Source organism: Coturnix japonica, chromosome 9 (assembly GCF_054131305.1).
Source record: "Coturnix japonica strain WE chromosome 9, WE-NBRP24, whole genome shotgun sequence".
NCBI lineage: Eukaryota > Metazoa > Chordata > Aves > Galliformes > Phasianidae > Coturnix > Coturnix japonica.
In genome coordinates this window covers 9,911,822-9,933,314 of record NC_140671.1, presented here as the reverse complement: position 1 = coordinate 9,933,314, position 21,493 = coordinate 9,911,822, and the positions used below count along the sequence as shown (strand labels likewise).

The 21,493-nt window shown below is 40.2% G+C and overlaps 1 protein-coding gene across 20 annotated transcripts in view; it reads left to right on the top strand.

Moving 5' to 3' along the window:
• Positions 1-21,493, top strand: part of MTMR3 (myotubularin related protein 3) — a 68,242-nt gene that overhangs the window by 22,748 nt on the left and 24,001 nt on the right. For 11 of the 20 annotated variants that reach the window (XM_085508719.1, XM_085508724.1, XM_085508723.1 and 8 more), the window contains 7 exons: positions 3,602-3,679; positions 7,964-8,041; positions 8,433-8,522; positions 9,754-9,870; positions 12,587-12,619; positions 16,472-16,554; positions 18,874-19,040. In XM_085508719.1, the coding sequence (XP_085364845.1) occupies positions 8,039-8,041; positions 8,433-8,522; positions 9,754-9,870; positions 12,587-12,619; positions 16,472-16,554; positions 18,874-19,040 (493 nt within the window). In that variant the 5' untranslated portion in view covers positions 3,602-3,679; positions 7,964-8,038. Of the gene's footprint in view, positions 1-3,601; positions 3,680-7,963; positions 8,042-8,432; positions 8,523-9,753; positions 9,871-12,586; positions 12,620-16,466; positions 16,555-18,873; positions 19,041-21,493 lie in introns of those variants that run through there. The other 9 variants (XM_085508725.1, XM_085508722.1, XM_015877976.3 and 6 more) reach the window with 2 other exon arrangements.

Sequence of the window (21,493 nt, the reverse complement as noted above, 5' to 3'; positions counted from 1 at the left end):
CTGCACCTCTTCAATGGCCTTCTCTTCCTCGATGGCAGTGGAGGTGTGTGTGTATCTCACCCAAACGCTCTTCCAGACAGAGCAGCCTATCTGGCGCAATTTAGGAATTAGGGGATTAAGACTCGAGTCTGTAATTGAATTGTTGAAGGTGCAGTAAAACAGAGGCCTGCTTGTAGGTGCTGATGGCAGAGGAGCCTCCTGGTGGCCTGCCAGCTCCTGGCTGCATCCCTGGGAACAGAGCTTCCTGTTACGGACACCTTGTAATAACTTTAACCTACTTAATGCTTTTAGAAATAAATGTTTATTCATTGCTGGTGTTTGGTATTTAAATAAAGTTGTCTTATGACAAAAGTATCAAGTGATCTTTTGTTAGAGGTTCTGCAAGCTGTGTGCCAAGGCAAGCGTGGTGAAAGTGAGGTTTGTGTGTATGTATACAAACTAATAGCTGCAATTCTATGTAGTGTGTCCTGAAAGGAGTTCAGTGGGACAGGATCTAATGAGTGACGTGAAACTAAAGGAGTCTTCAGGTCAAACTGGCTTAATTCATCCAACTTCCACCATTTTCTTTTTGCGTTCTTTCTCAATCTCTGGTGTTGCATTGACTCAGGGTAATGCAGCGTGTGAGGGTGCCCTGCTAGGTGTTGTGTAATGCTGCTCCTGGAACTGAAGCTTCCTCTGTCATCATATGGGTGACAGAAAGGGCTAAGGGAAAGAAAAATGCTGTGAGAGGAGGGGAAAAAAGATGAACAGGTTTTCTGAAAGGGTGAGTGGAACCCTTGGGGCTCTGAATAACAACCTGCCTGTTCTACTTGTTTGCTACTGTTGTTTTAGAAAGGAATTAAGAAGAGTGAGAGAATTGACTCATGTCAAAAGGACGTGGAGGATGTTAGTAGGGAAAAATGGGGGAGTGTGAGAACAAACTGTTCCTCCTATTCCCTTGTGCTGTTCTGCCCTTTCCAGTGGAAACTCCTGCTGGCTGCTCTCAGCCTTGTGCACTCGCTGTTCTCAGCTCCATCACTTGCAATGGAGCTACTATTCGTGACTCTTTGGTTAGCTTTTGACTTATTTCCTCCCAGCATGGATGTGTGCATCACCCCAGAGGCAGGTGGCTGAGGATGTGTTAAGGAGTAGGAGCAAAATACTACTAAGAACAGGATTAAATAAAGAGGGGGGAAAAATGCTAAGTTACACTGGGAAGAATATATAAGGGAAGAGATTAAGAACAACATGTAGACAAAATGCAAGCTAAAGCTGAGCAGAAAACGATCAAAAGCAACAACCTGGGGGGTGTGGTGTGGTGCAAGAGGAAATGGAGGCAGTGTGGAACAAGGTTTGGTGGGAACAGAGCACAGAACGTTAAACAAATGGAGAACTTCTAGCAGAAGCCACACTTACATCATATGATGGTTGTGACATTGCACTGCCAAAGCAGAACTGCGGTGTTTCAGCAGAGCAGTGGGAGGGGGGGTACCTTCAGAATTGTCATCTCATGATCCCTGTGAGTTCATACCTTTTCTGTTCCTGCTGGATGCTTCCTTTCAGTGAGGAAACTAAAGTGACAGCTGTCCTATTTTAATAAACATAGATTAAAAGGGTTTTTTTGCAACCACTTGCCACTGTTTTGTTGTCCTATTCCACTGTTTAGGGCATTTCACCTTTTGTATGTTACTTGTTTCTCCCTGTTACTGTGTGATTGATATTTCAGCTCCCTCCTCTGCTTCTGTGTAGAATCATTCAAGAGGAAAAGCAAAACGAGCTGTGTCAATGTACACATCACCCATTTGGTTTGTATAATGGCCAAGATCTGAAACGGCCAACAGAGCAGGCAGGGTCCTGGGAGGATGGTTTACAATAGAAGCTCAGGTGCTGCAGTTCAGGTCACCTTAAGCTCCAGAGCTTCATACTGACTTCACTAACTCTGATTTTCAGTGTATGTATCCTTACGTACCCCCTGTACCTGTGTTTAACAAATCCCAAACAAATGAGCCAGCTATGAGCACGTGTGGCAGTCTAAGAAGAAAGATGAGGTGACTCCTCCCTTACTAGACACATTAGGCTCTGTGGGATTTACTGAAGGAAGTAGCTCTCTCTTCCCTTTTCCGTCTTGTAGACTTTGCATTCCGTTATGGATCAGCCATACTGTGGGATTGGATTGCCCTTTTTTGGGGGTAACCAACTTAGATTGGCTTTGTGTTAATTAAGCAGTTACACCCCAGTGCTTGGGGTTGTTCCTCCCTGCAGTGTTTTTGAGCTGGTAGTAACCTCATAGTAACATTTCTTCCTCCAGCCCCTTTCTTTTCCCTTTACATTTTGGCATGAGCATTTGGCTTAGGAAGCGATAACATTAGAGGTCCTTATCTGTGCCTAGCAGCCTTGCAAGAGGAATGCTAATGAGCACGTCACCGAGTGCCTTCTGAATGCTGGCACAAATTAGGTGGAATTATTAACACTTACATTGGAACAGTTCCTCCTGTTTCTAAGCTTCTCTACAAAACTCTTGAGACCGAGTGGTTTCTTGCAAACCTCATTAAATTCAATAAAAAGTGTGTTGCAGATTTGGTGAAGTTTTTTTCTTGGACCTAAAGTATACAAAATACATCCACATCCTGCTGCTCTAAATGTCTTGCCTATTTAAAAGCTCTGACATGGCCAGAAAAGACTCTCTAAAGAGACATTCATGAGTTGCATGGTTTGCCTCCACAGCTTTTTGTGCTTAAAGAACTTGCTGAGTATTCCTGACAAAGGTGACTTTGTACAGCCCAGCAGTTGTAAGGTTGAACTTGTTGCAGGTTCAGCCTGATAGCTGAAAGTAAGACTGTGTCCTTTGTGTTTCCTGAGCTGTGGTTAATTAGCAGGCCACCAAGCTGTTGGAATTGCAATTTCAGTTGCTGGTGGTGAGCTACAGGAGTTGACACCTTTTGCAGGCAGCCAAGCAATGCTTGTAGAGGTTATAGCATGAAATTGCTGTTCCTGATGTGCTGTAGTTCTTCACAGCTGGTTACGGGGAACGGGCTTTCATTGCTTTGGTTGTTCACATGCATTAGGAATGGCTGGTCTTTGTCTGAGCTTTGATTCTAGGGTCAGAATGTGTGTGTGGAGCTGTGAGCAGTCATGTGGATGTGGTGGGGGAGGTGTGATTACCTGCAAAGTGACTGCATGCAACCAAAGCATATTAGATATTTAATACTTTTTTTTTGGATAAATGTATATTTATTAGTTATTGCTTAAATTTATTTATTTTTTAAGAAGTAACTGTTCTTACAGCATGAGGAATGTTGTAAATCACGGGGCTTCTTGTAATGACTGCTATTACATGAGCATTACTGATCACCTTGGTGTTTTGCAGTATTGCCCACAGGTAGCTGGGCAGTAACCACAATCTTTGGGGTGAAGGGACATTAACGGTGTGAAATTAAATCACTTTCAATAATCTTTACAAAAATGATTGGACCTCCTAGAAAAGAGCTTCTTTAATAGCTCATGTTTCCATGTGATTTGTTTGTGGTGGTGTTTTGCTACTAGTACAGCTGCTAAGTTTCTTGTATGAGCTGCTGTTTCAATTGAAGGTTTCTGTGTCAAAGTACCATCTTTTTATTTGCAGTTGCCAATGTGAAGTATTGGAAGAGTAACGTCTGAAACTGCCTGGGACAAAGAGGACTGTTTTATTATCCCTTCTCTGGTAAGTTGATCGTATTGGCAGGCTACCTGTTGGCTGTTACTGGTTACTCTCTGAGTGAAAACAGTTTACAAGATGCTGGATAAGCATATATATGCTTTGCTGAGTAGGTATTTGCAATGTGTAATTAAAGGAAATAATAAAAACTCCTCTAGTTCTACTGAATATCTTCAAACATGATTCTTTCTCCAATCTTTACCTGAATGATGTGTAAACATCCATGTTATTGGTTACTGCACCAGTAAGTACTTTACAGAGCTACTCAGTTACTTCTGTGTGCAGTGCCAAGAAAGAGCTGAAGTCCTGCTGTCGGGGGTTGAAATATGGCAAGGTAAGCATTTACCCTTATCTCAGATAATTTCCTTCCTCCTGTGAAAAGGAAGGAAGGTTTCCACTCTGTTACAGAGGCATCTTTTGCCAAAACCAGATCACATTATTGAGCATTTCATCCTCCAGTTTTCTAATGCCTCTTTGTCAAAACCGTTGCATTTTCAGTCTGGAACTGTAGGAGGACAGCTGTGACCCAGAGTAAATAGCCATGGTTTGAGACTGAAGGACAACTCGATTTCCTTTATAGGGAGATAAGTGGAGTTCAATATCTGGAAGGTGACACACAGGGAAGAAAGTTAATTGCTTTGGTACTAATTTTTTTTCTAGTTTTCCTTTCTATAGTATGTAAGTCAAACTATATTTAAATACATGTTGATTTCAATGATCCTTCTTTCTTTCATTTTTTGTTTCGAATTGCTGGTAAACACGTGATTATTGCTAATGCTAATCATTTGTATCATTTAGACCAGAGGCGCATCTTAATAATAAGATTAATAAAGGTAATAAAGATGTTCCCATTCTGGTTGAATAACCAGAGGGTTGCACCATTTACCAATCATTTATTCTTCAAAGAGGAGCACAAGGATGGAGAACTAACTGGAGTGACCTCTGTTTGTTGTGATGTGACTCTCCGGTCCTGAGAGCAGCACTGCATACGTTGATAACATCATAAACTTCTTTGGCTGTGGTCTTTAAATGGTTGTATCTGACAATAAAAACAAATCTCACAGCACTGTTTGTAAACTATCTAACATTTGTGATCCTATGTATAAGTGGAAGCCTGAATCCAAAGGTGCCTTTAATGAAGTTGTTTTCATGGTTAGTTATTATCTGAGATGGATTTGAGCGTTTCCATTTCATTTCTGGGAAATGCTTCCTTTCCCTTTTGCTTGGTCCCATGATCATGAGATCAGGAAGCACTGGGATTGGCTTGCTGACGTGATGGGAAAGCTATTATTTCATTTGGTATACTCAGTTTCCATCCAATCAGTGAAATCCATTCTAACAAGTCAGTATTTCATGCTGGTTTTGTCAGCAGTTCTTGTACATCCAGCACTCTGGTTGCTGAAGCTTTGCCCTAACACCTTGAAGCCGCGTGAATGTGCAGCCTGTGTTCATCTTACAAACACTTTTATAAGTCCTTGTACCATTTATCTTGGCAGCATCACAGTTTATTTCTGATAATCCTGATTAAAACTGAAACCAACATTATTTTTTTTTTCCACACCACTCTCCCAAAATTCACCTAAAAAGGTCTGATTCTCATACACATGTAAAACCAGAGCACTGCAAATAGAAGCTGCTTTGCAGCTGAGTGCAGCGATTAGAATAAGGAACTTGTTCTGCTCTGATTGGAATAGTCCCTGCCTGTTCATGGTGGACCTCAGGGTTACAGCTGTATGAAGGAGTTCTTTCTCTAAGCCACCCTTAACACCTACATGGTTATACAGTTAACATCCAGAATAATAGTATCAAATCTTGGTTTACATCAGTGTCTAGTATGTTAAACCTTTTCATCAGTGATACTTGGTATACCTTATATTTGTAATCAAGTTCATCTTTTTAATTAGATTCATATTCCTTTGCTAATTGTACTTGCAGGAATTCCCTGGAATTCTACTTTGTTATAATCAGAAGCTTTATTAATAGTGCTTAAAGCTTTCTTGAAGTTGTACCTCCGTTGTCTGGATGGATCCATCTGGAAATGGGGGTTTTTAATGACTTCACAATGGCTGCTGTTCTGGAGAGGTCTTCATTACTCTTCCAGCAGGCTGTAGAGCTGACAGCTGAATGCGTGAGCTTATTATTTTAAGGATGGGTAGGTGATATGTTTAAATCTTAGCTCTAAACCCATCTTCTTTTAAATCGTTAGTCTTCATTATATCAAGAAAACTAAAGTTAATGCGATACGTGCCTGTGACTTAGCCACCATCACTTAAGTCTGAAGGAACAGGAGGCTCATTTCTGACAGCTCGGAGCTCAAGGACAGTGGTGAATCATATAATGTGAAAAACTCATAGCGAGAACCAGAGGCTCAAAGGTGAAACCAGATGTGGCTGGAGGAGTGGCTCAGCTCCTCCTTTCGTGGTATCTTCAAGTCACGGGTAGAAGTTTTCTGGGGAGATAAGCTTAGCAAAGCATAACACACGTAAAGTACCACGTCACGTTGGAACTAAACACAAATGCTTGTTTTGAATACAGGAGCTGGAATTTTGTGGTCCATATTAGCTGTGAAAAGCTTGGGATTTTTAAGTCCAAGTTAAACGTAGTTTTGCAGTGCAGTGAATAATTCTTTTTACTGTGTTGTATACAGTATATTTTTATTAAGTATTCTCTCTATTTAATATATCATATATCTTCATATATCTTATTTTAGAATATGTTCACTTTTGACATTTCCCCATAATACCACTACTTTATTTCCCCCATACTGTAGAGAATGTCCAGGGAGTTTCACTGTCTGCTAGTATGATGCAGAATGGTCTCCCATCAGGACTCCGTCAGGTTTGCTTGTTAGTACCTGGAGCAATATGATACTGATGGAAGTATTCAGAATGAGAAACTCATGAATTCCAGTTTTTTCCATCTCTGAGAGGTTTGCTGAGTTTTTGTTTAGAGATTTACCAGAATGGAAGTAATGGCTGATGGAGTAGATACTCCCAGCTTAACACCATGCCATAGCCCTGTTTCCAGCTCAGAAACAACTTCTGCACGCCGTGGAATTCTAAGTGTGGGATTAAAAACGTATGTGTGAGCCTCTGTAGGTTAGTTCTTAGGCTGTTCTGGGGACGTGCAGGCTTTGAGGACACACACATCTTCCATCCATCTGAGTTGTTTTTTTATTTATGCAGTGGGGTGTTTTAATTTCATGATACACATATCTGCTGCTGCTTCTCTCTTTGCAAATGTTCTGCACAGTGTGCAGGGTGTAGTTAGCACTTCCTGCAGGGCTGTCATGTTGGTGAGCTGATGGGTGCAAAGTGGTTTTATGTCAACTACTGCACCAGTAACTGCAAATATATTTAGAAGCGGGGTGACATATGAACTGAGAACAGACTGAACTTGCTGATACATTGAACTTTTTAATCTTCTATTTGATATAAACAGCCAAAACTTTAAAATACTTGTATTAATTCTTTATACAAGCAATCAAACAAACCAGACAAATGCTGATGTAAATTAAAAAACTTAATAGATTAAAACAGATCTTAAAATCCAAATAGTAAGTCCTGTAATCACCGGGTTTCTTGTAAGGTCAATGGCGTTACCTTCAAGGCTGTCTGCTCTTCAACATCTTCAGGAAGTCTACAGGTTTTAAGAGATGGAGGGATTGTTGGATAGTGGGGAGGGCAAAGCATCAAGGACATGGGGAGTTGGAGCTCTTGGAAGGGAATGTGGAAGGAAATGTCTTTTTTGGTATATCTTTGAATGTAGAAAGTAAGTCATAATTATGAAACAAGGAATTCTATCTATAAAAGAATCCATATATGGATTCTAATTTGCATGCCATCATTGAAGCAAAATTGCGTAAGGAGAATCTCACAACCTGTGTTGGATATCACGAAATTCTGTGATATTGTGAATGATCACAGTGATTCCTGGTGTTTTATAACCTATTTATTTGTGGATCTCCATCTGCAAGTGGCTTGGGAGAAAAGGGTGATCTGGACAGAAACATGTTTTACTTTAAATGGTATAAATAAAGAGCTGTAACTACTGCTGGTATGTTTCCAGCAACACACTCAAAGGTAATTTTTTTTTTCAGTATGAACGAAAGGAGACAGACAAGTTTTGAAGCAATTTTGTATCTCAGGAGAGTCAGTTGATATGGATTTCATCTTTTCCTAATTACTGTATGCTTCTGGTTCTCTAATAGCTGAATTCTCAGCATTACAAATCCATTTGTTTTCTTTTGCTAAAGCAAAATTAATTTGTTACACTTCTCTTGTTTTTCAGATTTTAATAAGTGAAGACGAACCTCGAAGTATTGTGAGTGAAGACGAGGATTTCTCCTCCTATCCAGGGCTTGTCATGGTAAGCAAATGAGTTCTATTCTGTCAAGAGCCTCTATGGGCTAAAATCTAAAAAAGCACTGGAAAATTAATACTTACATGTGGGATTGTCGAATCTGAAGTATACTGTTAGACTAGGCTAAGCTAATGCTTTTTCCCCCCCTTAATACTCATACAAGGCTTTCTTTTTTAAGACTATTAATCAGGCTGCAGGAAGGAAATCTGTTTCTAATATATTTAGTTGTATGTGTGCCTGTCTTTGAAAGTGTAGCAACTTCAGTAAGTTACTGAAATCTGTATTCTGTGAAGAATCTATTGTCTTTGGCCTTTTGTTGGTTGTTGGTAGCCTGCCACGTGGTGGGGAGGACATTAAGTGACAGTGCTGAGGTTAACTGTAAAACTTTGTTTTTCAGGATGAAGAGACTCAGCACAGCCTTGAATGCATCCAAGCTAATCAGATTTTTCCCAGGAAGCAGCTGATCCGAGAGGATGAGAACCTTCAGGTAATCACCATGTTTCTCCTTGCCCGTGAGGATCACAGCGTTGCTTATTGAGCTGTGTGTTTGTTGGCCTCTCCTGGACAATTTTCTTCTGTGAATCAGCGCAGTAATAGGAGAAACACTTTCTGTGCAAATGCTCAGGTGCTGTTGGGTAGAACAGAGAGCTCATGCATTATGTTGCAGAAGCTTCCTCAGTACCTGAAAAGTACAGCTACAGAGCCATGCTGGAATTTCAAGTTCTTTTTCCCGCACTGAGAATAATAATTCCTTTTTATCAGTGTTAGGAAAGTTTTTATTTCATAGTTGAAAGCTCTTTATGTTCAGATGCCTGCACTGCCCCAACAAAAGTAAAACCTAAACAAACAAATAGCAAAAGCACCTCACACTGCTGCTTGGATTCTGCCATTGTTTTCAGTTACAGAGAAGCCAGGAGTCTTATGTAGCACAGAGTAGGTTTTTTTTTTAGTTTGGTTTTTGATTTTTCTGAACTTCAGTTGGAATCAGTTTAATTCAGATGATTTAACCATATAGACGTCCTTCTGCTAACTGGGGAGGTACTGTGTTTCACTGTCATAGAAAATATTTTTAATTGCTTATAGTTGATGTAAAACCAGGTTAGTTTCAACTTGGGCATTTACACACCTTTCACCCAACTGAGCTAAACTCTGCTTAAACCTTGTTTTTACTTAAACAAGTGCAATTTTTATGTGCAGCATAAAGTTGCAGGTATAGTTTCTTTCCATCTTAAAAAGCAGCAGCATTTCATGCATTTTCCTATTAGCAATGGAAAATAAGAGTCAAAATTATGGTTTGATTGATGGCCTTACACTGTGTAGCAATCAAGCTTCCAGTCTGAAATGCTCAGTGAACGCTGGGGACTGCAGCATAGATGGTTATGCATGATTTATGTTTTGCCTAATTTAGGATGAATTTAATAACAAGATGGAAATGTCACTTTCTATTAAGGAGCAAGAGCGTAAATCACAATGTTGGACTGCTTGCCAATTTTTACATAAAAATGCAGTCTTTTTACTGACTGAGTGCATGCTACTTAGGCAAGCTATGAGAAAGTGGGGAATTGTTTAAAACAAAGGCCTTATTTTAGTAATAGCTAGGCTGAGTTCTCAGCAGTGTTTCATTTTGCACTGTTGTTATTGTGTGTTTGAGTGGATGCTCAGGGGAGGGATGTGTTTTGATAAGTGCTTTCTAAAAGACTTCTCTTGCTGTTCTGAAGGTCCCATTCATTGAACTTCATGGTGAGAGTACGGAGTACGTAGGACGAGCTGAGGATGCCATCATTGCCCTTTCTAATTACAGACTGCACATCAAATTCAAGGAGTCTGTTGTGAACGTAAGTGTTATTCGTGGTACTACAGAAATGCAGGTATTTTGAACTCAATGTAAATAAGAGAATTAGATGAAAGTGCAGTCAGCTTCCCTTTTAAGGTTTGAGGTAATGAAAAATCTCTTTATTGTGTTCAAATCAAGTTTTAACACAGTAGAAAGGTGTACTTGGAATTCAAAAGATTGCTCAGCACCTCTGAAAATGCAGCTTTATAACTCACATCAGCTTTCTCTTCTCTGTATGGTTGGCTGTCAGCCCTATGTGCTGCCTAAGCTCTGTATGCAGTTGGTAGAGAAACACAGGGTCCTCCAGAGGGCTGTTTGCAGAATCTAAGCCATGTTCTTAGCTTGCTTGGAGTAGCTTCTAAAGTTTGATGCCTGAAGTTGAACAGTGTGAATAGTATCAGTGACCTGAGATATTTGTGAATTTTACCTTATGTGCAGATTCCTGTACATTCATTCTGAAGAACTGTTACATATCCTAGCTACTCAGGATCACAGAAGTAGATGTTATGTGAAAATGAATTCAGTGAGCATTGTATAGTCCCTTACAGTAGTGTGATGCTGACATATTCCTGTCTTTCAGGTTGTAACACGATTGGTAATCTATGTAGAATTCACTGGGACATTATACATGGCATGGAAGTGTTTCTGCAAACAACCAGCAAGATAGGCTCAAACAACATGAGCACATTTCCCCCTCCCATCACAATGGGGTTTTCACCAGTCTCCTTAGTTCTAGACAGTTTCTGGCCCTGGCTAGTGGGGAATGGATGTCAGGTGTCAATGTTGAATTACAAAGAGTTAAGTGTGGAACACCAAAACTGATGCGTGTTTTAAAGCTGACAAAAGCAAGGGCAGCAGAGGAGGCAGATGCCTGTTATGTACTTATACTGAGTCATGTGCATCCTAGTGCTATGGAACATCATTGAGATCTCTTATGCATAAGGTAACTGACAGAACTTTGGATGCCATGTCAATTTTAATTTGAATTGTTCTTTTGTTGTTTTGTGCTGGAGCCAAATGACTCATTCTGTAAAAAAGTTTTTGTTTACTAATTGTTTAAATCTTCACTGTTTTGCATTGGCTTTAATCATGTGGCTCTCTTCTTTAGGCTTGTGTGTTCCTCTCAGTTATTAATCACATTAAGCGCCCTTTTAGTTCATGAGCTGTTAACACAGAATGAAAGGTGTATCTGCTGGGCTAGTGAGCGTCTGCATACAGCACCTGAAATCCTTGAGGTGTGTTTTATTCCAGCAAACAAAGGTATTATTTCTCAACATGGCAGTTATTCAGTGTGCTGGTGGAACATTTCTGAAGACAAAAATTAAACTGAAAATCCAAGGGCTCTTTCATTGCAGACTGAACAAGGAATATAGTTTGTGTGTATGCATGCACGAAGATAGAATAACTTTCCATTTGTTATTCTGTAGTCCTGGAAAATAATGTGGGACTCAGTCTGTGATTGGGAATGGTAGCCAAGGTTCAGCTACGTGCTGATGGCTCAGCTGCAGTCCAACCAGATGCTTCCCACTGAACTATTGGCAACACAAGGGAGATGCGTTATGAGGAAAGTGTTTTGTAGGACTCCTTTGTGATTAAAAACGTGAATTCTAAGGCTCAGTTTTCTCTATTACTGTAGTATTTAGTGTTAGATTTGTTTGTTATTTGATTCAGAGTCTGAATGTTGTGGCAGAGGAAAGGACTGAATGTTTAAAAGGAAGTAGCTGAGACCTGAGAAACAAGAGGAGCCCTCGCAACTGGGAGTTTGTCCTTAGGAATGCCAGGAAATGACTGAGTTACTTTATTAGGGGAGGCACTAATGCGTGTACTGATGTATCAGTCCTTAGGATAATTGGAATATAATTTTGAAGAATAGCCAATTAAATATTTATGAGCAATAACAAAAATCGATGTTTTCTTCAGTAAAGTATTATTTGAAGTTAGGAAGAAGTACATAAAATGGTATAAATATTACCATGTTAATTTTGCTTCACTGACTTTTATGTGCTCTTAGTCCATTAGATATCTCCAAGGTTGTTAGTCCTTCCTTGGATGTCATCATTAACCAGACAGATTCAATTAGATACTGTAGGTTGAAGAGTAGAATACAGTTTATTCTTTGCTAATACTGTGCGGCCATCACTAATAACTGACTGGATTCTGTAGTACTGGGGCCAAAGGCAGATAGGGTTTGGAACACCTGTAAGGATGGAAGATACTGTTGATCAAATGGTCGTATTCTAAAGGAATTTTTCACTGAGTGATTTTGATTGTGTTCATCTTGATTTTAGTAATGGATTTATATCTCTAGAACTCTTCAGTAAACTGCTGTAGAAAGACCTTTTAGGGGAAAAAAGATGTTTGCTTATGTTTGTTTTTCCTTCTTTCAATGATTTTCATCAGAATTGATATCCTGAGTTCAGGCTTACTGTCAGCCTTCCCACCTCAGCAGAGAGAAGCATTTGTGGGTATGAGTGAGGATTCTTAGTGAGTATCTGTATTACGGTGCTGTTAAAATGAATGAGTTCCAGTGCCTGAACGTGCAGCTGTTCCATGCAGGCATCTCCTCCTGAAGTAGAAGGGATGTTCTTTGTGGTAGCTCGAGAAACGATCCTCCAGAGAATGCAAAACTGCATGAAGGAAATGGAATCCAGTTAAAAACGGATTCCCACTCATTGTTTTTGTACCTCACTGTTCTTTTTTTGTTTACAATTCAATAGACTGGCTGTCCAAACGATGCTTGTGAAACCTCAGTAAGTAGCACAATGTTGCTAGATCACTTGCTGCGCCTGTGCTTGGAAATAAATACAATTAGATGTTGATAATGCTCACCTTGCAGCACTGCAGAAAAGAATTGTATGCGTAAGTCCTTTCCATGGATAATTTCCTAGATCTGAGCAGTAATAGGAACACGGCGTTTTAAAGGCAAAAACAAAAGATCCCTTAGACCATGCATAAATTGAAGGGATTACAGCATTAAAGAGCATTGACTTGTATTTATCCACAGGATAAAAATGCAGACACAACAGTGATATCTCAGTGCACATGAGGGGTTTGGTTCCCAGGCTGATCTCTATTGATTGGCTTTCCTTAAGAAAATTTCAAACTTTGCAGCTGGAAATTTGTCTGCTTGTTTTTTCTCATTGTAAGCTCATTGCATTTATGGGGGAATTAAAATATTAGTGTAGTTTATGGAACCGTGGATTTGAATGTGGCCTCTTTCAAATGGTGGATTTTGGATGCAGGAGAAGAAAAAAGCCATACTAGCAAGATGGAGGTTTTCAGTCTTGGGGTCAAATGAGTTTTTGTGTGAGCTTCCCCTTGGCCTTTAATGGAAAAATGATTTGTTTGGTTTCTTGCCATTTTTACATGAACATTATGGTTGTGTTGCGTCTGTGTTGAGCAACAGCTTAGTCCTCATGTTGGTCCCAGGTCCTCAGACTGTGTTGGTCCTGAAGGCAAAGAAAGGGGCTGAATGATTACCCGTAAGGCAAGTCTGAAATGTAACGTAGGTGTAGTTAAAAGCAAAATTTGACTTGGGTGCTCCTTGCAGGCTCTGTGAGCAATATCACAGCTGGAAGGATTTGAACTCCCTCACCTATGAGAGTCCTCTAAAGCCTTCTGAGCTGATCTTGCAGCAGCCATACCTCCATGTGCTGTAATTGTCTGTGTTTCAGGACATAGAGCACGTGGCTTTGACCTCATACTACGTAAAGTAACCAGTATGTAACATAACCCTAACATTACTTCAGGCTCAGAAGCAGGAAAACAAGAAAGTACTAATTACAGCTCATGGCCCCTGAGTTGCACGTGGTATCCAGGAGAGTCTGAGGCCAAGTGGTGTGCAGGGTAGAGAACAGCGTATTCAGCCTTCAGGGATCTGTCTTAAAAGAGCCTGGACGCAATCCAGTGCATGCGACTTGGCGTCATGGTCAAGGACTGAGCCAGGAGATGGGTTGTCCTGGCAGTGTGAACATCACTTTCTTTTTCTAACTGGGGAGGTATATTCCTCTAAATATATTTTGTACTGCTGTGAGGTTACTGCTCCGGTAAACAAAAATTAAAGATTACTCCCAGAAAGAAAGAGGTTGAGTTGTAAGATGTTTCTGTTTAAAATGGGATCGATTGATTTCAGGAAGAGATGGTCGAGAAACATACTGCAATAGCATAGTGCTGTAGTGCTCTCTATCACATGATATGGCTGGTCTTAGATATCAATGCATGTTTCTTTGTATAAAAGTGAAAATTGCTGCCTCGCTGCTTCCTTTGGATAGATGGCAGTGTGTGCTGAAGTGCCTGCATATAAAACTGAGTGTTCTTGGAGGAGCAAACTAACTGCATGGGGTGTCTGCCTTGTTGTGTGCTTCAGCCTGAGAAGTAGAAATGGAAGAGTATCCATGGGAGGGAAGGGTGAAGGTGGGTAATGTTAGAGTTTATTACTGGGTGTTGAGGGTAATTGACAGGAAGGAGATTGAGTGTAGATTTTTATGACTGGAAAGATAAAAGGCTGATATGAAGGTTATCCTAAATTAGATAGAAATAGATGGGGAGCCATGTGTAGACTGCAAGGAGAATAAAGAATGCAGAGGGCAGGTTGAAACGGAGTAGAACAAAGACTGCTTTGTAAGATGGGAAATCAGAAATAATGCAGAAATGGAAGAACAGTTAGTATGTCATTAGAGTGCAGGTAGGAGAGCTAGAACAAGGCTGATGGGAAGTGGGAGCAAGATGGGTGCTGGAGGGAGTGCAATAGAAGAGACCTTGAAAAAGAACAATAATAATAACAGGTAAAGGAACAACTGACTTACAAAGGATGTTTTCTAGGTCTCAAATCATGTAGTAGGGGAAGGGTATCTTTCTGTTTTGGTGCCACGTAAGCTGATGGTAGTTTTAAATCATTTATTGATGTACATGAGACTGTCTGGTCAGGAAGGAAGACTTGGAGGGTTTTGGTCCAGTCCCTTATTAAACATATTGATCAGTTTTACCTGCCTTGCAAGCTAGACACAAGTGGGAGAAATTGCTGATAAAAATAACGCTGATTGTAGTAACAAAAGTACATCTAATCTGCTTGTCTGTAATGCATTTGAGTAGTTCTTTAAATTGGTATTTAAGCCCATCTGCATCTTCAGTGTACCAGTTGTAACTACTCGCTTGTTCTACCAGAGCTGGGTGGTTCTGCAGTCAATTTTACCTTAATGATGGCAAATAAAGAGGAGACTTGGCTGAGAAGGTGCCTGTTGATGTTGCTTGTCATGTAATTTACTTTAAACTATCACCAAAACAGTAATGAGACTGAAAGCATGGGCCAACATTCAAGTGGCAGCTTTTGAATACCCTGAGTGCTGGACTGGCCAGTCAGACTTCACCTTGAGTGGCATCTTCATGCTCAGGTTTCTTCTGGCTCATGTCTCTGAGACATGCTTCCTCTGCCTCCTATTTTTGTTTCCTTTTCTCATTCCATTCAAATCAAGGAATACTTAAGCTTTGTGATACCTGAGTAGAAGCAGTCTTGGCTCCACACCCCAGATCCTTGATTGGGAATGACCTTCAAGGATGTTCATCCAGAGTCACACAGACAGGCACAGTCAGAGCAGGGTTTAAAGCCATCATGTAATCTGCAAGGCAGAACTTAAACTGCTGGCTCATACCCCACTGCTGACATAGAAGAGCATTTGGGTGCTTCTCTGATAGCTTTTGTATTCAAGGATCTCAGTGGCAGAGGTTTTGTCACCTTGTAAAATGTTAAATATAATCTCTAAGAAGTGTTTCAGACAGTTTTACACTTGACCTTAAATCCTGTAACTGTGTTTGGAATTCAGAAAATGCCGTATGAGATACTTGAGTACTAACTTTTGTCATTTGAGACCACATTGTGGTTTTGCCTGTCTCAGGGATCCAAAAACGTTAATGAAAACTAATCTTTTCATTGAGTAGTTTCTTCTCATCTTTAAAGGTACTCACATGTGCTTACATGCTCTGCCTGATCAAGCTTCTGCAAGTTACGTATGCCCTAAAACATCCTAAGTTCGTTTAACTGCACCTTTAAAAATGAATGATTCAGCTTTATTACTCTAAATACAGCTGCTTTGATCACAGGTGTTGATGTACAAGGGCAAAAGGTTTTCCCTAAATAAGATATGTAGAATATATCCATATAAGAAGCACGTGGACTGCAGCAGTGTGCTAAGAGGCATCTTGCTTAGCATTTTGTTTTCAACACCAAGAGCTAAAATTACATTTTATGAATCTCTAAATTTGGACCTACAAGAGTGAAAGATGCTTCCATGAGGGAGGAGTTTGTGGGTTTCTGCTGCTTTTTCTGCCTTCACATATGTTACCAGTGCTGCAGTCCTCTCCCTGATCACTTCAGCTATTTTCATGGGATCTCTTAAGGTTCTTGGGCTACACAGCAATGGAGCTAGAAATTTTACTGATCTGTGGTTCCATAATTCAGTGTTGTTGAAGTAGTTATACCTCGTTTTCTTTGCTTTTCTCTCTTTACTGTCTCCATGCAGTGCTGTAGTAAATCCTTGTGAGATATACCAAGAAATTGCAATGTTAATGCCACTTGAAATTAAATCGTATACTCTTTTTAATTGCAGGTTCCATTGCAACTTATAGAAAGTGTTGAGTGTCGCGATATATTTCAACTTCATTTGACTTGCAAAGACTGCAAGGTTATAAGGTATGACTGGGACAAAAGTTGTATGGTGGTGGATGTGCCTTCTATGTAAAGTCAACAGCTGTGATGTCTTAAGTATTTTTTTCTTATTTTCTGTGCTTTCTTTCCCCAAAAGATTTTCTTCTGTCTGCTTTCGTGTATGATGGGATGGGATTAAGATGTCTGCTTGCTGCTATTCGTTGTAGCAGACCCTAAGAAGCATCTGATTTTATTTGAAAGTTAATTTTAGTTTCACAGCTCTTTCTCTGCCTTGGTACATAATACTAGACACAAAACTAGATAAAACCACTGAAACATACCCTGCTTAGAAAAAAAATGTGTTAATCAAGATTTGGGACTGGAGAGTGGAGGCTTAAGAAACAGGTTTGTGCATCTCTACGTGAAACCTTCAGGCTGGGTCGCATCAGCCAACCTGTGTTTTGACAGCTGTCAGAGTGCAGAGAGCATCCTTAAGAAGAAAGTAGCCTGTTGAGAAAGAAAAGCCTGGGGTTAAGGTACAGCCAGGTCTGCAACCCACCTTGGTTCACAGCAGGTTAAACAGCATCCAGTGGAAGGGAGTGTTAATTTGTTCTGTCCTTCAACCATCTTCAGCATCTGCCCCTGGAGTCTCTCTGAACTTCACTGTTTCCTACTTTTCTGCTGGAGAAATTAATTTTGATCTATAGGCTTTAATTACCAAGAAAGGAACTTTTTTTTATTAAATGTTTGCTGGCAGTACCTTTCATACAATGAAACGAGCCCTAGTCACACCTAAGCACTCAGTGTTTAACAGGCCAGCTGCTTCTTGTCATGCTGTGTTTTGCTGAGGTCTGATTTGACTTCAGAAGTAATATTTAGTTTAATTTCAATTAAATATTTAACTTCCTCTCAACTTGTAGCTCTTGACATTTAAAAACCCCACTCTTCCTCCCTACATTATTTTGTTAATTCCCCTCAGTTGTACAGTGAATACAAATTATTTGTATTTATGCCTTCCCTCATGAATTTTCATTCAGAATTGCAGCTCATATAACCCGTATTTGATGCCACTGACTGTTGGAAAGCCATGAGATTTGGGATTGAGAAGCCAAACATAGAACTTGTGTGTTAGATTTCATCAACAAATGAAGATAGTGTTGCAAATGACACGTAATAGCTTTAAAAGAGTTTGAAAAATGAGATGTTTAGGTGAGATGTATCTTGTCTGACTGGAGACATTTAATAGATAATTAACCAGTCTGAGCTAGTATTCTGGGCTCTCATTAGTCAGTGATGAGGGATAAACACAGCCAGGCTGCACTTCCTCACAGCTACTGCAGGTATGTTTTGTAAGACAGCACAAATTGGACATATCTTCTTCCACTGTGTGACTCTGAGATATGTACAGGTAGGGGTGATAATCCTGCCCTTAGAGAATAGAGATGCTGTCATTAACGATGAATGTAGCTGAACACAGACCGAGCTGAATGGAGATATTTGGTGAACATTTTGTAACGATAAAATCTTGAAGAAATCTCTCAGAAAGATCAATGAAAATAAAAACAAATCACTGCTCTTATTTCCACCCTGTTATTCTGTAGGTGCCAGAAATCCTCATTGAAATGACAAGCCAATGCCATTTCAATATGCTGCTTTGAAGTTTAGTTTCTGCTGTGCAGGGAATGTTCCTGCTAGTTGTTAATGTTAGTCTGCGAGGTTTGGCAAAGCTCAGATTCAGCAACATTATTAAGGCCAGCAATGGGAATCCTAGCGTATGTGGTGAGGGGAACAATGTAAGTTTTCAGATACTGGAGTTTGTTCCCACTGTTGAGTAATACACTTAAGTATATTGTTCAGATGGATTTTGCTTCTCTGTCTGATGAAAAAATGCATTCTTGCTTGCAGGAATATAATAAATTATAATGAATGCAATAGTTCTGTACTTAGTGTCCATCTGAGAGCACCCCTCAGCAAGACGCCACAACCATTCTGCTTTGGTATGAAGGCTGCATGCTGAACTCAGCGATGCTGTCCCCAGTTTAAACAAGGTGTCTGCATAAACATATTCCTCAGTCACGATGAGTAAGGCATACTGCTGGTTTCTTCCCAGTCACAGAATATTGCTTTCATCTTTAACTTGAATCCATTAGAGTGCATTTCTGTATGAATATCCAAAGGTTTTATTTTTACTGTCTGTTAGAACATACACAGAAGCAGAACTAGATTATCTGTAAGATGTTTGCTCTCTTTTATTGTTGGTTGTTGGTTTTTTTGGCTTTCACAGAGGTTTTTGTAGCCTAGCAGATCATATAATCTGACATCTGTTACTGAGAACTAATAGATAAATGCTTCTTTCTGTGACAGGTGTCAGTTTTCTACTTTCGAGCAGTGTCAAGATTGGCTTAAGCGACTGAACAATGCCATCCGCCCTCCCTCCAAGATAGAAGACCTTTTCTCATTTGCCTACCATGCTTGGTGTATGGAGGTGTATGCTAGTGAAAAGGAGCAGCATGGGGATTTGTGTCGGCCAGGTACGTGGAAGCACTTTGGGCTTCATCACACATGGTTTGACCAACAAGCAAACAAAAAACCCATAAAATGAAACAATATCAGTATTTTCTTTTCTTTTTAAATTATACCTGAAGAATTTCTGTCACTGGAACAGGTTGCCCAAGGAGGCTGTGGATGCCCCATCCCTGCAGGCATTCAAGGCCACACTAAATGTGGCTCTGGGCAGCCTGGGCTGCTGGTTGATGACCCTGCACACAGCAGGGGGTTGGAACTGGATGAGAATTGTGGTCCTCTTCAACCCAGGCCATTCTGTGGTTCTATATGGACTTCTTTTTTTTTTACATCAGTTCTTGCACTTAGTGGTTGTATAGTTTATCTTCACTTGCAGCAAGGGCCTTCAGTGCCTTGCATGTATGGACTTCTGCATGATGTAGAGTGGACAAATGAGAGATTAACTCCCACCATTGCTACTTTGGGGTAAAAAAAAACCTGTGCAAAACAGTACCTAAGTGTCATGGGGAAGTTACTGTGGTGTGTTTACATTAGGCAGTCACATATAGTACTGATAACATTTGTTCACCATGGCAGTAACTCATTCTGAAACAGTTTGTACTGATTATACTCACGCTTTTACTAATTACCTGTAACAGTCACCTTTAGAGTGGATGCTGAGGAGTAGGAGGTAAAGAAGGAAATCTCTGAGCTGTGTGTGAGGTTCACAGCTGCAGTACAGTGACCTATTGTTAGTTAAATACCATCCGCACTAGATTGAGAAGTCCACAAGTAAATAAAAACTGCAAATTCCTACCATGGTGGTTATAGCACTTGTTTGAATATGAGGAAATCTGCATTCCAGTCTGAGCCCCTCTACTTACATACATCTTAGAAAAGCATCTTAATTGTCAGAGCTTTGTTAATGGAGGGGAATGGTTGAAAATGGGAGTGGGGAAAAAATACGTTCTAAAGCACTGTGTATGTAGTGGGAGACCTGAACTTGGCTTATGTGATCAACATTTAGAGTTATAAAGCACATGTCCACAATATTTATAGCTTATGTCCTCAATATCTATAGCTTGCTTTCTCTTGGGTCTTGAGAGTTGGTTGGCTGTGCTTAAGGATGTTAAAGATGTCTGTCTTGGCTCAAAAGGCCTCTCAAAGTATCCTCATTTCAGGGGGGCAGACAGAATGGTGATGCTGTGGTTTCATTTCTTGGAGAGGACAATCTGATCTTTTGGCGCACAGAGTAGCTGTAAACTAGAGGGAGAAATCGAACACAGTATTTCATTTTCATGTGTCTCTCTAAAACACGTTAGCAGCGTGAGGCACTGATGGTTGGAGATGCTCTAGTATGCTCGTTTGCTACCCAGACAATTAATTCAGCATGTGCTGTGAGTTTTAGTGACCATTCCTCACAGCAGCTGATAATGAAGCCCATCGTCAGTGCATCAAGGGCATGCTGCTCTTCCAATAAAACACTTAGAGACAGATATAAAAGGCATTGATAAGGAAGAACAGGACAGAAGTGCTGGACTGGCCAGAATGTATTATTGCAGTTTCATTTCTGTGCTTGAGAAAGGGTCAAAGGCCCATCCCCACAGAGGACATTTCAAGTTGATCTATTCTAGGTGGCAAGAAGATAATAAATTCAAGCTCATGCAGGCAATAAGAGTTCATGTGAGAAGTGGGAAAATGTTGGCAAGCTCCACTGCAATCGATCTGACAGTAGGAAAGTAAAGCAGAATGTGGTGCCTCCATGTTACTGAGGTTGACCTATTTGAAGATTCACAGCCTAGGAGGCAGAATCATTTCTTTTTGGAAACTATTTTGCCAGTGTCGTGATGGAAAGTAAGTGAGTGATGATGGGCAGTCGGGTCCCTGGTTTTTACCAGTGAGCTTTGAAGAGTGAGTGTTCTCTATTTGCACCCAGTGCCGTTCTCCCATGTAGGTTTTCAAACACTGAGAAAAACAGTCCTGTTAGACTTCCCTTACACAGAGATCTTGCACATGGTAAAGCACGCCTGGAATTGCAGAGTGCCATTTTCAGCACATGAACTGAGCTGTAAAAGGGAATAACGTCGTAGCTTTTCTTTCATGGTTAATTGTCTTGTGATTAGACCACTGTCTTTATTCTTACTTTACCTGTTTCTCTGTATTTATCTCTAATTGCTTGGTAATATCACCAACATGTTTCAGGTACGGACCTTTCCATCCCCAGGGACACGTGTGTCTGTATGTGTACCTCATGTGTTTAAAGATATCAAGGGTTTTCTGAAGCATGTAGAAGAAAGATGTAATACTGAAAGCATTAATTTTTTAGTAGGTTTTTCTCCCTCTTGCTGCCTCATGATTTTCTGATAGTCATTTAAAGAGACAAGTGATAGAAAGACTTGCAGAGTCATTTTGTATGCTGTTCCTCAAACATTTACATCTGCTGTAAAACAGTTATTTTGTACAAGTTATCCTCTTCTATACT